This window comes from Mustela nivalis (genome assembly GCF_964662115.1).
Source record: "Mustela nivalis genome assembly, chromosome: 7".
Lineage (NCBI taxonomy): Eukaryota > Metazoa > Chordata > Mammalia > Carnivora > Mustelidae > Mustela > Mustela nivalis.
Window position 1 is genome coordinate 747902 of NC_139026.1, and position 15494 is coordinate 763395.

General features: G+C 63.5%; 1 protein-coding gene across 8 annotated transcripts in view; it reads left to right on the forward strand.

Moving 5' to 3' along the window:
• BRD1 (bromodomain containing 1) overlaps positions 1–15494 on the forward strand; it is a 41360-nt gene that overhangs the window by 12684 nt on the left and 13182 nt on the right. For 4 of the 8 annotated variants that reach the window (XR_014313949.1, XM_082739464.1, XM_082739465.1 and 1 more), the window contains exons 3-7: positions 4336–4492; positions 9799–9930; positions 10172–10300; positions 10747–11059; positions 12802–13062. Coding sequence is in view for 6 of the 8 variants with exons in the window: in XM_082739464.1 (XP_082595590.1) it covers positions 4336–4492; positions 9799–9930; positions 10172–10300; positions 10747–11059; positions 12802–13062 (992 nt within the window). In the remaining 2 variants the exon portion in view is untranslated. The remainder of the gene's footprint in view (positions 1–4335; positions 4493–9798; positions 9931–10171; positions 10301–10746; positions 11060–12801; positions 13063–15494) is intronic. The other 4 variants (XR_014313950.1, XM_082739463.1, XM_082739466.1 and 1 more) reach the window with 1 other exon arrangement.

Consider the following 15494-nt stretch of genomic DNA (forward strand, 5'->3'; position numbering starts at 1 on the left):
TCTGCCTTTGGCGCAGGTCACGATCCTGGGGTCCTGGGATTGAGGCCGCGGGGGGCTCCCTGCTCGGCGGGGGTCTGCTTCCCCTGTCACTTGCTCCCTGCTTCTGTGTGCTGTCGCGCTCGGTCTCTGGCAAATACGTAAATGAGATCCTTAACAAAATGAAAGAAAGAAAACACTGTCTGCATTTCTCGTGGGAGTGGGGAGGGGGTCATCGTTATGTCGGTTCCGAACCTGGGAAGCATCTCGACGTGCCTGTTGCCGTCGGTCTGGGGAGGGGAGTCTCTCCCGGCCCTGCTGGCGGGGCCTTCGCCCCCTTGATGGGAGTTGGGGGTCGTTTTTGAGATGATCACGGTCTGCGCTGCACCGCTGGTCTGTGAGTTCTCCTTACAGAACTTGTCTTCTCAAGACCACCCGTTGCCTTCCTGGGACAGGCCCCCTCGCTCCTGGTGGGTGGGTCAGTTTATACCCACGTGCACTGGTTCCAGTTTGGTGTGTGTGTTCGCGGGTGACTTGGCCTTTCCCTCCTGTCCCTGCGGCCCGTGGGTTGGAGCGCCCGCCGCCTCGGCGTGGGGCACCCCTGCGGTCTCCCCGGCGGCCGGCAGGAGGCTGCCTGGTCTTCTGGCGGCGACCTCTTCTGAAAAACTATCTTTTTTCCTTTCCTTTTGGGGTGGAGGAGGATTTTACACTATGGATTCTGTTCTTACAATCATCACTGTGAACGTATTGAGTTTTTCTTTGTACCTCAGAAGTCAGTTTTGGGAAGTTTGTTTTTTCCCTGGGTTGGTTTCGTGACTCACATTTCTAACTGATCCTTGTTCATTTGTCCTCCCCAAGCTCGCCCCGTGTCTGTGCTCAGGGCAGGGCCTGCCAGGCGTGGCCCACCCGTCTCTGAGAGCGGCTGGGGCCGGGGCTCCGTGTTTCCCGTTTCCATGTCGCTGGTGTTGCTTGTCTGTCCCCAGCGACGTCGAGTGTCCTCGACCGACAGCGCTGTCAGTTGCAGGTGACAGCGTGGTGATACGGAGCTCGCGGGTGTTGTGGGCGTCCGGCCGATGGCTCGCCCTCCGTGGTACACAGCCGCGGCGGCGGCGGGGGCGTCTTCGCATGCGCTGAGCCCACGTCCCGTGGCCGATTTCCTGACTTATCTCAGGGGGCCGCCTGTTACAGAGTCAGCTTTTCTCTTTTCTAAGACATTCTGGATATAAAGCAGTGTACCACCTTCCGCATTTTTGAGTTCAAATCCAGCACTTTGCATCCTAGAAGGTGTAATTTCTGGAATATTAAAAACAGACACAAGTGGAGAGGCTCATCATTCCCAAAAGGGAGCTTAGGGGGGCCTGGGTGGTCGGGCCATGGCCTCTGTCTTCCCCGTGGGGCTGGGCTGCAGGTGCCGCGCGCTCGTCCTCACGCAGCGGGGCCGCTGCCGGCACGCGCTCGGGCAGACAGTGCGCGGCTGCAGCGCCTTCCCCGTAAGCGTCTCCAGGAACGGGGCTTGGCAGGACGGCTGGGCTCCGCTGGTGGTTGCGACGCTGCTCGCTCCGATGAGCCCCCTCTCCCGTAGTTCTCCTGGTTTTGTTACCGTGGACGTGAGTCTGCATCTTGGTCGCGTACGTGAATAGAAACTGTGAAAGCGGTTTTATCACAGCAGGGACTCGATTTACAACACTTTGTTCCAGATCATACGCCAGAGTCCCACGTTGGTGTCTTACCGCCGACCTTCTGTCGGGCCCTCCCCCTGCCGTGGGGGCGCCCACGTGGGAGGCGCCGTGTGGGAGACACGTTCCGCAAGGCTGGAGAAGATCGAACTCGTAATCCTTCTTATACCTTTGCCAAATAGTGTTTTTTTTGTTTTTTTGTTTTTTTTAAATATCTAAAGGAGCACCTGCGCGGCTCAGTCGGGTAAGTGTCCAAACTCTTGAAACCAGCTCCGGCCGTGATCTCAGGGTCGCGAGATCGAGCCCCATGTCGGGCTCCCTGCTCAGTGGGGAGTCTGCTCGAGTTTCTCTCTCCCTCTGCCCCTCACCCTGCTTGCCGTGTGTTCTCTCTCTCAAAGAGGGAGATTTATAAGAAAGTGTTTAAAACACAAAGGGAGAAGGATCGAGCAGCAAGCACATGGCCCTGGCGTAAACACCCCTGTTATGGCTCCGTCCTTCAGACAGAAGCCCCCCCAGCCCTCCCTGCAGCCCCTTCCTGTCCCGGGACTCCCGCTGTCTTCCCCGGTGTGGGACTCGCCCGATCACCCTCTTCCTGAGCACCAAGGTGTGCCTTGCCTTGAAAATGACACGAGCCCTGTCTGCCTCTCATCGTGTGAAGGTCCCTGTGGTCTCTGTCCCGTCGGAGTTGAAGTGTTGGGGAGCCGTGTCCCCATCCTGCGCGAGGCTCCTGGACCCTGTCCCGTGGCCAGGCCTGTGTGGCGGGCGTTGTCCCTGGTGAGCTCCAGTGCGGTCTGCAGCCCTCCGCCTGCTCTGCGGTGGCTGCGGGGCTGGTGGGAGCAGGGTTGATGCGTGTGCGCAGGTGGGCGCTGCTGCCCTCCGGGGGCTGGGGTGTGTCCGAGGGGGCACGTGGGGCGCCCGGGCACTCGGCGCCCACCTGCTCCTCCAGGACTCGTCGTGCCTTGTGACGCGGATCAGCTCAGCCGAAGGCGGCTTTTCAGTAAACGCTCCAGGACCACCGCGAGACACGTTCTTCAGAGCCTTGCTCACGTGCGTGAGCTGTCGGCGGCTCAGAGACCCCGACTCTGTTTAGGTGGCGGCTTGTCTCATGAGGTTCAGAGTCCTTATTCATGAGCTTGCCCTCAAACAGCGCTTTCTCGAACCTTCAGACCGTTAGAAAGCACTTCTGTTCGCTCTGTTTCATTCCACTGTTGAAATGGCCAAGTGTGCACGTGTGGTAGAACACCTGTCTGAGCCGTGTGCGTCCAGGTCCATGCTCCGTCCTGCTCCTGAGTCGTGCCTCGCAGGAGACTGGTCAGCAGACCGACTTCCCCCCCAGAGACAGCACCGGTAGCGCCCAGGGCTCGCACGGGCCCCCCGTAGCCGAGCGGCAGAGTCTGTGGGGCCGCGGGCAGGATCCCGGGGGACCCCAGCGCCTTCTGCTGGCGCCCGCAGCAGCGTTGGAGAGGCTCGTGGGTGCAGCAACACGTGTCCTCCCACCGCCTCCTGCCGAGGCCATGGCACCTGGGGGCCTGGCAGGGGCAGACCCACGGCCCCCGCTCCCGGGCACGCTGCAGACAGACCTGGGCACGGGTTCTGCGCCTGCTCGCATCAGCCCTTGGCGTCAGCTTCTGAGCTCTGACGGGACTTTCCTGGCAAAGCCCCCCCCAACCTGTGTTTGGCACAGAGCTTTGCCCAGTTCCTCCGCGTCGGGTCCTTTGGCGGGACAGACACTCGAGTTGTGCCTTCCCGCGAGAGGCCGTGCTGGTTCTGCGCGTGGAGCACCGGTGTCGCGGGCCCCAGGAGGGGGGCAGCCCTGCTGGAGTCTGCAGCCGACCAGCAGCCGCGCTCGGGACAGTCTTGAGATGACGGGTGCTGGACGTGGTGGAGCCGGGGCTGTTCTGGCCGTTGGGATCATCGATCATTTTGTAACTTACCGTTTACGTTCTTCACAGTTTGGTCTTAAAATTGCTTGGTTTCGTCCGGACATTTTCAGGTTTGGTGCACAGTGAGGAACATCTCGTTTCATTTGTATTTTCATGAAGTTCATAGTTGATGATTGAGTTTTTATTCTCTCTCAGTGTCTTGGTGAGGCACATCGGCGAGTCTCCGCGTTGTTTCAGCAGGGAGGACCGTAGCGGGTGGGGGAGCTCTCCGGCCAGCCTCGGGGGGTTTTAGACCGTGATTCCCTCCGTGCAGGGGTTCGCACGAGCCCCGTGCGCCGTGCAGTCCCTGAAGGGAAGCTGTGTCCTGTGACTTGCGGATGCCGTGTGCTAGCGAGGAGCCGCTCGGCCGCCCGCAGCCGCCACCCCTGCCGTCCCTTCTCTTTCCCCCTTGAGGGCACTGCTCAGCCCACCGGCGCAGCAGCCTTTCACGGCCGCTGGGTGCGGTCGGCGAAACGTGGGAGGCAGGAGGAGCTTCGCTGCTGTCCTCTCCTCTTCCGTGTCTGATGTCTCTGGCGGACGCCCGCGTGGCTACGGCGGGTGGAACCTGGGGGTGGCTGGAGGCCGGGCTGTGGGCAGCACCGGGGCGGCCCGAGGCAGCTGTTCGGTTCGGGTGGGGGCTGAGCACAGACGGTAACGTGTGGACGTCGGTGTGTGGGAGTGGCCCTGCCCTTTCTCGTTTCCACCATGAAGCCTGCTCCCGTGCTCTGTCAGAGCTAAACTTTGAGTTCTCCGTGCCGCAGGTTGAACAGGATCGCGAACCAGGTGGCGATCCAGCGGAAGAAGCAGTTCGTCGAGAGGGCGCACAGCTACTGGCTGCTCAAAAGGCTGTCGAGGAACGGCGCCCCGCTGCTGCGGCGACTCCAGTCCAGCCTGCAGTCCCAGAGGAGCACGCAGCAGGTACGTGGCCTCCCGCCCTCGGGGCTTCCCGCAGCGGCGCCGCACGCCTGCGGCTCGGGTGTGCACGCCCCAGCCGGTCCAGTGCGGACGTGCCGCGGACTGGTGTCCGCCCCGGGCTGCTGTCGCTGCAGAGGTGTGTCGACTCGTCTGTCCGCACTCCAGCTGTTTCTGCCCGCGCCGGGGACGCCAGGGAAGTCACTTCCACCAGGTCGCACAGAGCGGGCCTGCCCGCGTGCTGGGCCGGGGACGTATGGGGGGTGGTCTCGGGGCCTTGCTCTGAAGGCCTGCTTCAGAGACCCCGGCCCCGGCCGTGGTGACCCCTTGGGGAGGGAGGGACACAAGAGCCCCAGGAGGGAGCGGGCACGGGACCGGCCGTGGGAAAGAGCACAGGCAGACCAGCTCGGGGTGTCAGCGCAGCTGCGGTGTCCAGCCTGCTGAGCGCAGGACGTGGTTCTGGGGGAGTGGATCAGGCAGTGAGGGAGTGGCCCGGTGAGGCGTCCCGAGCGGACGTGGAGGACAGACACGGCTCTTCGGCCCATTGCCACAGGTTCTCGACGAGCCGGCTCTGTGCTGGGGCATGGGCGGCTTCGGAGGGGAGCGTGACCATGGTTGGCCTCGGGCCCGGCCACCTGCTTAGTCCAGGAGGCCCGGAGGCCCCGGCGGAGAGCAGAGTCCCTCATGGCCCTTCTCCGGCACGCTGGGTGCGCGGCAGAAACCGGCCTTCCCGAGGGTTTGCGGTGGGCCGCTGCGCGCCTGCTGTCCTCTCGATCCCGAGTCGCCCGGTGGCCGCGTGCGTCGGAGGGGACGCCGTCCGATGCGGCTGCACGCTGTGCTCCTGGACCCCCCCCCCCAGGGTCCTGGTTGGTGGGGTTCTCTGTGGGTGGATTGACCCCGTCCATGGTGGTCAGGATTAGGCCGCAGGTCCCTGGGGGTGGCTTAGCTGTGGCCGGCGCGAGTCTGTTCCTCGCGTCACCACCGTCGCTGTGCCGACAGAGGGGCGGCCGAGACGAGCGTTTGCGGAGTGAACTGACAGCCCGTGACCCCCGTGCTAGGAGAAGTAGTTCCTGTCTTTCTGCTCTCCCTCCCCCTTGGTCACCGCTGGTGGCACAGGTCAAGCCTGACTCTCACCGCCCGGCCCGGGTGACGGCGCGCTTCCCGGAGAAGCCTGCATCTTGACCTCCTTGATTCTGTGGTGACAAGGAGAGGCAAAACGTTAACACGTTTACGTGCTCACCTGAATTTTTAAATTTGTGGGTTTTAACATCTTTCTTATACCGTTTTTTTCTTTTTGACGATTTTACTTCTTTATGTGAGAGAGATGACGGGGGAGGGGGATGGCGGAGTGAGGGAGAGAGAAGCTCAAGCAGACCCCCGTGAGCAGAGACCAAGTGGGGGGGGAGTGGTAGAGCCGCAGGGAGGGGGCAGGGGGCAGCGGGCTCTCCACTGAGCAGGGAGCCGGATGCAGGGCTCGACACCAGGACCCCGGGATCATGACCGGAGCCGAAGGCAGAGGCTTAACCCACTGAGCCACCCAGGCGCCCCCTTACACCTTTGGAAAGCTGCAGAGAAACTGAAGATTCTGGGCCTCTGTGGACTTGGCCTTGACCTTTTCCATCTCTGGGGAAGGAGGGGCGTGCTTCTGGGAGCCAGTGCCCCTCCGAGGGTATGGCGATTGGCCAACCCTCTCCTGGGAGGCCCAGGCCAAGAGCACCATCTGAGTCCTGTCCCGTGGCATCCAGGGTCCCTGGGCCGGGGGCTGCTGGGCCCAGTGTTCCCGTGTACCGAAGGCACCCACTCAGTCTGTGGTCTTGGTGACGCTGGACGCGGGCACACATGAGGCCAGGCTGCTCGGACCTCCCGAGATGCACTGGGGCTGCGACTGGTGTGGGTGCGACCTTGTGTGGTGTGCGTGCAGCCCACGCTGGGGGCTGGCCGCATCCTGCGCACGCTTGGGCCTGGGGCTTCCGGATCCATGCTAAACCCCATCACCCTGGAGGTCTCTGTGGGCGAGGTCTGCTGTAGTGATAAGCTGCCTGTTCGTCCCTCCTCCCCTTTGGGAATGGTGCTGGTGTCCCCCTTCGGGGCTTTCTGCCATGAGACATGTGGGCCAGCGGGAGTGACCACGTAGGAGGTAACACGTGTAGGGACTGGAGCATGAGCTGTGGGAGTGCTTGTGTCCTCGGCAGAAGGGGCCGCCTGCATTGGAGTCTGTCTGTGCGGCTTGAATGAGGGTGTCCTGGCTTGCACCAGGGCCAGTTCCTGCGGGGCGGGGCAGGTCCGTGACGTGGCGGTTGGAAGCCCCCTGCGTGGCCTGTAGAGACCCTCAGTCACTCCACGGAAGGGCCGCGCCCAGACTGTCCTTTCCTGCCTCACCCTGTAGGGGCTGACGGTTTCCAGGGATCCAAAACAGGAATGTTCCAAATGGAACAGTAGGGCTTGGTGTGATGTTTATGTGCTTTTCAAAGCTGGGACATCTGTGACTTGTTTGTACTTCTGGGTGCCCACTCTGGGCCAGGCTGTGCAGGAGGTCATGGGCGGCCCTTCCCTCCCATGGCTGACCTTTAGGTGGGAGGCGACAGACGGCTGGGACCAGCCGGTTCGAGAATGAGGGCCCCTGCCCCACGTCCAGGCAGATGAGGCACCTTGGGGGCTGGCCCCGGGGCTGGCCCTGCTGGACGCTGCTGTGCAAAGTGGTCTCAGAGGAGGTGGCTCAGCTCTTCTGATCTGGCCCGGAGCGTGGGGTTCCTGCGGGCACCTTCCTGGAGCCTTCATGGCACCGTCTCCAGTGCCCGTCCTCCACCATCCTCAGACCCTGGCTGGGGTGAGAGTCGGCGGGCGAGTGCTGGGGCAGGTGGAGGGCAGAGCTCTGGTCGGGTCCCGCAAGGCCTGGAACTGGCCCGGCCTCCGGCTTGCTGCGGTGCCTCCCTCTGCTGCACTTCCACGTCCTCTCTGGTGGCTTTAGGACAACATGGTCACCTCCTGCGCTGGGACCGAGCTTGTGGCCGTCCAGCCTGCAGCTGGGGTGTGAGGCTCGGCCCCGTGGCTGGGCCCCTCCGTGCGTCCTGCTCTAGGGACAGGGAGCACGGCCTCTTGGGGCCTTCGGTCCTTGGTGGTGTCCTGGGGCTCGCGTGGGTGTGCTGTGGTCCTCACCTCCTTGGGGTGGCCCGCTCCGTCCCCTCCATCCTGTGTCGTCCTGCCTGTGCGGTGGGGGTGGTAAACACGGTCTTCTGAAGTTCTCTTTCCTGCCGGCTCTTTGGTGCCAGAAACCGCTTTGCTTTTCTTCCACCTCATGAGTCCTCCTGGGTAGGTTTCCCTGCAGGAGGCGGCTCACCGAACAGAATCAGGAAACTCAGGCCGCTTTGTGTCATTGAGGCTGCTGATGCGGAGCGTGTCGGGGTCGGGTCCGGTCCTGAAGGCGGCGTGTGCAGGGAGCGCGCCCCTCTGCGGCCGTGCGTGCGTCTTCCAGCCAGGATCCTGAGCGGCACCGCACCTTCCGCTTTGTGGGATCGCCAGGCTCAATGTCCTTCCGGCCGGTGTCCTTGGAGTGCTTACCAGCGGACAAAGGGGTTTTCAGGTGCTTTTGGGGAATTGGGTTTTCTAAGTTGACTTTTTAACGTATTTATTGGCCACATTTATGCAGCTGATGTTACTGTCAACTCCTGCTTAATGGCCTGAGACTTGGATGATTTCTTTTTTGAAGTAGGCTCCATGGCCACCTTGGGGCTTGAGCTCACGACCCTCAGATCAGGAGTCGCACGCTCCACCGATGGAGCCAGCCAGGCGCCCCGATGCCTGCGACTTCGAAGTAACGATCAGACAAGCTCTGTGACAGGTGGGAGGGTGCCTGGCGAGGAGGCCCTGGCCCAGCCTGTCCCATCCCTTTGGTAGCTGGGAAGGTCTTGGTAGCCTTGCCAGTGACTCTCTGCCCGCGGACCCTGAAGTGAGGACACGGGGTCAGAGCTCAGCACTTGTCACCTGCCAGGTGCTCAGCGTTGAGCGCAGGAGTGAGGGGCGCCTGGGGGTGGGGCCCTGCCGGGCGGGTGCGCTGTCTGGATGCGGTGGGCTGGGACCCCACGGGGGTCTGCGTGGGTGGAGCGTGTCCCGGAATCTGACAGGGCGACTGGGCCGAGGCTGCAGGTGTGTGTCTGCAGAACAGCAAGGTAACGCCACCGGGAGCCGGGGACGTTCTCGGTCCGGGGTCCCGTGTGCACCCTCGCAGTAGGCATCCTGGGCTGCTGTCGATCGGGAAGACTGCACGGGGACAGATGGAAGCATCTTAGCGGAGCTGGGGTACAGGGGCAGGCGCAGGAGCGCCCCGACTGCTGCTTCCTCTGCTGTCTGCATGGGTCTGCCTAGGAGCTGTGGTTGGGCCGAGGGCATCTTCTGCTCTTGGCTGTGGCCTTGGTGGGGCCGTCCGTGTGCCGCACCAGCACGTGGGCTTTGGAGCCGAGGGCAGGCGGCAGCCGTAGGAGCAGACGGTGGCCTGTGGGCCTGGTCAGACCTTGAGGGACTGGAGGAGGAGGAGTGGGGCCGCGGGTGAGGGCGGTGGGGCCTTGTGGGGGCGGGGAGAACGGCCAGCCTGGGCCTGGGTGGGGCAGGGCCGCAGGGGAGCTGTGGATGGGAGCACGGAGGCCCCGGGTCGTGAGTTCCTGGAGCTCGCGTGCTTCCCGGTGCAGGGAAGGGATCTCTGGCCGTCATGTGGGGGCGTCCTCAGCTGCTGTGGGGCATGTGTTGTGGTCCTGGTGCTCCTCGGTGTCTCTGCTACGGTCAGAGCAGCTCTTCCTGCATCTTGGTCTGAGATGCGTTGGGGGGGTGCTGCCATCTGTCTGCTCTGCGCCGCCTGCTGTCTCTCGTGCTCTGGGTGCAAGTTTATTTTGGAAACTGCTAGAGTGGAAATGGGTCAGTCGAGGGCTGTGTTGAGGTTAGTGGCATTGTGTGCTTTGCTACAGAAGGAGGAAGCGCTCAGAGGGTGACCCCAAGTGTGCGGATTTCAGAGCCACTTGGTGTGGGTGTGTCCCCGGGGCTGGTTCCCTGCGCCGTCCATTCCCGGGCTTGGGGGCGGGGGCAGGCCGCGGCTTGCGACAGCTGCCCACTCCCCTGAGCGGCTCCCCAGCTGGGTTCAGATGCCCATCGCTGAGCTTGTCCGCTCGGCTCTTGGGTCTGGAGCAGGCCGGCCTCGTCGGGAGCCTGCGGGCCCCTGCGGGCGAGTCCGTGGCTGCGGCGTCTGCTCTGGCCCCTGGCCCCCTCGGCAGCCCCGGGTTCCCCTGTGAGCGGCTCTGCGGCTGACCCTGCGCTCCTTTTGTCAGAGAGAAAACGATGAGGAGATTCAAGCCGCCAAAGAGAAGCTGAAGTACTGGCAGCGGCTGCGGCACGACCTGGAGCGCGCGCGTCTGCTCATCGAGCTCCTGCGCAAGCGGGAGAAGCTCAAGCGGGAGCAGGTGAGCCTGGGGCCCCGCGAGGGCGCCTGTGCCGGCTGCAGCCCCCCGCCCGCCCTCCTCCCGGGCCAGGGGCGCGGCCGGCCCGCGATGGGTGTCCGGGGGGGGGGTGCCCCGTGTGCCCTGCCTTGATGGAGGCGCTGGGTAGGAGGGCGGCCGCCCAGGTGGAGTGCGCTGCGTGTGGGCACTCGCAGGGGCGGGGGCGGGGCGGGCGCGCAGCACAGCCCGGTGCCGTGTCCCGCAGGTGAAGGTGGAGCAGACGGCCCTGGAGCTGCGGCTGACGCCGCTCACAGTGCTGCTGCGCTCGGTGCTCGACCAGCTGCAGGAGAAGGACCCGGCTCGGATATTCGCCCAGCCCGTGAGCCTGAAGGAGGTGGGTGTCGCACGCCCGGTGCGGGGCGGGCGCTCGGCTGCTCGCGGGCGTCTGCCCGCTGGGGCGTGGGGTGCGCCTGCGGGGCCCCGAGTGTTTGGTGTTTATGGATCACGGTCCCTTCGAGGTTGGGGGGGCGTGGGTTTCAGCGTCCGGTCTCGGGCACGAGAGGCCAGAGTCCCCCTGAGAGAGAAGCCATCCAGGATGGCGCCTCCGGCCGGACGAGTGCGCCGGTCGGGTCGCCGTGTGCAGTTTAAGGAGGTTGAGGCAGAGGGGCCCCAGCAGGTCGTGGGGTGAGCGTGTGCCGCACGGTCAGCTGTGTGCGGGGCGCCAGTGCCGCGTGTGCGTGTGCGTGTCTCGGACGGAACGTGGCGGGTGGGTGGGGTTATGTAGAGTGGATAAGAGTCCTTCTTTGTTGGTAAATGCTTATTTTTCCTCCCTGAAATTAGGTACCAGATTATTTGGATCACATTAAACATCCCATGGACTTTGCCACAATGAGGAAACGGTTAGAAGCTCAAGGGTATAGACACCTCACTGAGTTTGAGGAGGATTTTAATCTCATTGTAGATAACTGCATGAAGTACAACGCCAAGGACACGGTGTTTTATAGAGCCGCCGTGAGGCTGCGCGATCAGGGCGGTGTCGTTCTGCGGCAGGCCAGGCGCCAGGCGGACAGCATCGGCTTCGAGGAGGCCTCGGGGATGCACCTGCCTGAGCGGCCTGCCGCGGCCCCCCGGCGGCCTTTCTCCTGGGACGACGGTAAGCACCAGCCCCGAGCTCAGGCCCCGGTGGGAGCGCGCGCTTGCCCGCAGGCCCCGTCCGCACGGCCGGGGCACTAGAACGCGAGCTGCCGTGTGACCGTACGTCTTCCGTGCTCACGAGAAAGGGGAGGGATTCGCTCGAAACAGTCTCTTTAACTCCGCACTCCTGGCCCATCGTGCTCTTAACGCGCCGTCGCTGTGGAAGTTACCGCGCGTGATTTCTGTTGTTTAATCTTTCTTTGCCACGCAGTGTGGATTTTATGCCCTAGCACGTTTCTGTCCAGACCAGGCGTCTTTCAGGGCCCCTCAGGGAGAAGTGCACAGCCAGTGGCCCTGCAGGGGACGGCCTGGGTCTGAATGTACATAGCAGGGGGCATTTTAGTTGGGGACTGTGCCCCGAGTGGGTCTCAGGCCCCTCCTGAGGGCATCTTGTGACTGGGGGAAAGCCTCAGGGGCGGGTGAGTGCCCAGGCCCCCAGACTCTGGCCTTGCAGCCATCTGAGTGCCGCTGTGTGCCTCTCAAGACGGGCGCAGTGGTCTGTTCGCGTGTTCCTGTCCTTGGGGGCTGCCTTCCCTGGGCCTTGCCCTGGCCGTGACGCTCCGGCCACTGTGTGACCTCCCCGGGACAGGAAGGGGCTTCCGGGCTTTGAGCACTTGGGCATACGGGTCCTGGTAGGATTTCCTCAGTCAGGTCCTGCCCCCGTGGTTTCACTAGGGAGAAACTCAAGGATGAGAAATGTTTATTTTTTCTGTATTTGTGCGGGGAGATGGTGGAGCTAGGGGAGCCGGTGTCCGCGGGCCGCGGGCCTTCCGTCCTTCCCTCCCGTCCAGTCCGTGGGGGCACCGGCTGCCTTCATGCTGCTGAGGCCCACGGGCTGTGTCTCGGAGCCGTCCTTTGTCTGCTTGAGGGGTAAAGATCTGACGAGGCCATTTTTTGAGGGGGCTTCAAGTGACACGGTTGCTGTTTACGTGATCGTTGTTGCGGCTCTTATTCACGGAGTTGTGTTAGAGTCCGTGTGGCTGCAGGCCAGGCCGTTCGGGGTTTATTCTGCAATTCTGATGCCTCGCGTCTTTGGGAAAAGCGCAGATGCTTGTAGTAAGTGCTGGTTTCTGGAGGACGGTGGTGGTCGCGCCGTGGCTTTTGTCTCTTCCGTCTTCCCGCTGGGCTCCTGCTCCCGCTCTGGTCTCCCTTGGAAAGATCCGTTTCTTTCTTGGCCACCTTTCACTGATTTCCATTACTTTGTGTTTTATGAATTTTGTCGTTTTGCTTAAGTTAAAGTCAGTAGGGATTTTCATAGTAAATACGCCTGAAGTGGACAATGAACTGTGCATTGTGTGGCCCGGTTTGAGTAAAGCCCCCCAGACGGCTGGGTCAGGGGACCGTCCCAGACGTGAACCCCAGTCGGGTCGGATCTGGGTCTGCACAGGCGGCCGGTGCGTGTAGTCCGGTTGTTCCTTCTTCTGGCCCAGCCGCCTGAGCAGGCGCACGGCAGGAGGGGTGCTGGCCTGCTTCAGGGCACCGTGTCCCCATGCGCCTGGCTCGCCTGCTGGGGATGTGGAGACTCCCCTGCAGGCGTGTCCTGACGCCCGCTGGGTGGAAGTGTGTCTCCTGGCGTGGCAGCCCGTCAGGGTGTGGAATGAGCGCGGTGGGGACTTGGGGCTCCTGCGGGTGGGGCCCGTGCCAGTGAGGCGGTCGCAGGGGCGGCGTGGTGGATGACTGACCGGTGTCCTCTGACTCCAGTGGACAGGTTGCTGAACCCGGCCAACAGGGCCCACATGGTCCTGGAGGAGCAGTTGCGGGAGCTGCTGGACAAGCTCGACCTCACGTGTGCCATGAAGTCCAGCGGGTCGCGGAGCAAGCGCGCCAAGCTCCTGAAGAAGGAGATCGCCGTCCTCCGAAACAAGCTGAGCCAGCAGCACAGCCAGCCCCCGCCTGCGGAATCAGGTATTGGAAGCTTTGAAGAGGAAGGTGCTCAGCTGGGGCAGGAGACGGGGGAGGAAGGTAAGCACGTGCTGAGTGTCGGTCGCCACTTGCTCCCCGGAGCCCCCGCCGGGCTTTCCCTTCCGGTCTCTGCGGGCGCCGGCTCTGACACAGTCACGCAGCTGGAGGCTCAGAATGAGACTTTCTTTCTTAACTTGTTCTTGAAACGCTGTTTAGAAAGAGTGACTTAGGCCTTGCACACCGCCCAGAATGGTGCTAGAGCAGACAGGGCTTACGTGGCGAGAGGGATGGTGTTTGCCTGGCACAGCTCTTGCAAGGGCCGTGATGCCACCGTCCCCTGAACGCTCCTCTCTCATACTGAAGGGTGGCAGGTGACGCACAGGCTGTCACCGGGGAGCAGGGATCTGACCTGGAGCTGCCTCTTGGGGCTCCCGACACGTCACATGCACAGTGACGGGGGCTGGTGACCTTTCGTGGGGCGCGTGTCTGGGAGGAGTGCCGGGCACCAGGCACGTTTCTGCGCATAGGACGTCCGTGAGGAGAGGAAGCCCGCGCCCTGCGGGGAACCCCAGGGAAGCCCAGTACTAACGGCTCAGGTGGCCACAGGGGGCGGGCCTCGAGCTCGGGACACGGGCTGTCGGGAGTGCTGTGGCCCAGTTTTTGAGCTTAGAGAACCCAGTGGAAGACACTCCACATGTGTCCACGCTCTCCGTCTGAGTGCGAGCGCACGCGTTTAGTGGGCGGAAGGCAAGAAGGCGCACGCCGCTGGCGGTCTGCCTCGTAGTCTGGGTTTCTTCTCGGCACGTCCGCTCTGGAGCAGCAGGAACAGTAACGCCGCCGTGGGCGTCCGCCTCGGCACGGTGTGGGCGTTCCACAGCGCGTCCCCCGTGTCCCTGCTCCTGTCGCGGCCGCTGCACGAGGCGGCTACTGGAGGCGAGAGCCGCGGCCCTCGGGCTCCTTTCTGTCCTTGGACGTGAGCCCTCGCACGGCAGCTCCGAGCGGCTGTGCAGCTCTGCTTCGTCCTGCCCCCGCTGGCTCTCAGCTCCCCGTGTGGCTGACTAGGCTCCCCTGTGGCGCGAGACGCAGGCTCCGGAACCTCCTTTTCGGGCGATCGGATGAGGGCGGCCGGAGAGGCCGCGGCGGGGCAGGAAGGACGGCTCTGCCGTTCTGTTTTGTTGAGAGAGGGAGGGAGGGACTGTCAGGCAGGCGTCATGCCCGGCATGGAGCCTGACATGGGGCTCGATTTCATGACCTTGAGGTCCTGACCGGAGCTGAAATCAAGGGTTGGACGGATACTCAACCGGCTGAGCCCCCCAGGCGCCCCACCCCACGACAGTTCTGCTCTGCAGATGGCCTGACTCCTCCAGGCTTTGATGCTGGCTGTGCGGTGTGCGCACCCTCACGGTCCCTGGGGTCCAGGGGGGCCCAGCTCGTAGGCCTGGAGCGGGAGGCACACCTTCACCCCGTCCAGTCTCCTGCCCCTGTCTGAGCGGTCACTCTGGCTGAGCTAATCTGTTTCTCTTCATGGGAAAACCACTCTTTGTGTGGTATTTGCTCCAAAAAGAGTCAGTTTGGGGAAAGCTTGTGAATAGTTGTTCACCGTCCCCGGTGGGGGCCGGGGGTGGGGTTTGTGTGGACGCGGGGTCTTCCCTGCAGTTTCCCCGCCAGGCGGGTGCCCCCCACGCCAGCCCACATTTGCTGTTCGGAGGCATGGGGTCATTTTGAAGGAAGACAGCAGGGAGCTCTGACGAGAGGTGGCCCGGGGTCCACGTGGAGAGAGCTGGTGGGAGCGGTGCCGGGGAGGTGGAGGCAGCCGTGGGACCTCCAGGTGGCTAGGGACAGGGCTGGGGGCTGTCATCCCATGAAGGCCGGCGAAGACAGCGGGGAACTAGCGCAGAAAGGAGAGCTTGTGATCTTTCCCGTGGGATGGGGTCCGGCGTCTTGTGTAAGAGGAGGACGCAGGACCGCCCTCTGCTCCGCGCCCTCCGTGTGCTGTCTCTGTTGCGACTGAATAGGGGTTTCGGGTGGGTTGGCCCCCCTGAGGCCCCTCCTGGAAGGGAGGCCCTGGGGGCCGTTGCTCTGCTGGGGCCTCTTCCTCGCACCCCCCACGGTAGGGCCAGGGCTCCTGCCTCCGCTCTGTCTGCTGCGCTCCCGTGGTTCTCCGGGTCGCCGGTCACGGCCACAGGTGTCTGGTGCGTGCGTCCTCGCCCGCCTGCGCTCTCGGGGCTTAGTCTCTCTCTGCTGCTGCCTGGAGTTCGGTCCCAGCAGACTGATCGGGTGCAGAGTCGTGAAGGCAGGTGGCTCTGGGAGAAGGGCAGGCAGGGTGCAGGGCGCCGTCACCGAGTCGCCGGCTGGGCCTTTCCCTTCCAGCCCCTGGGATTTAGGTCGTGCTGCGAGGTCTGTCCTCGTGTTTCAGGACCGAGCCTTTGTCTTTTCCTGCAGGCTCCCCGGGGCCCGCTCTAGTTCCGTACAGCCGAGAGTCCTCAGAGCGA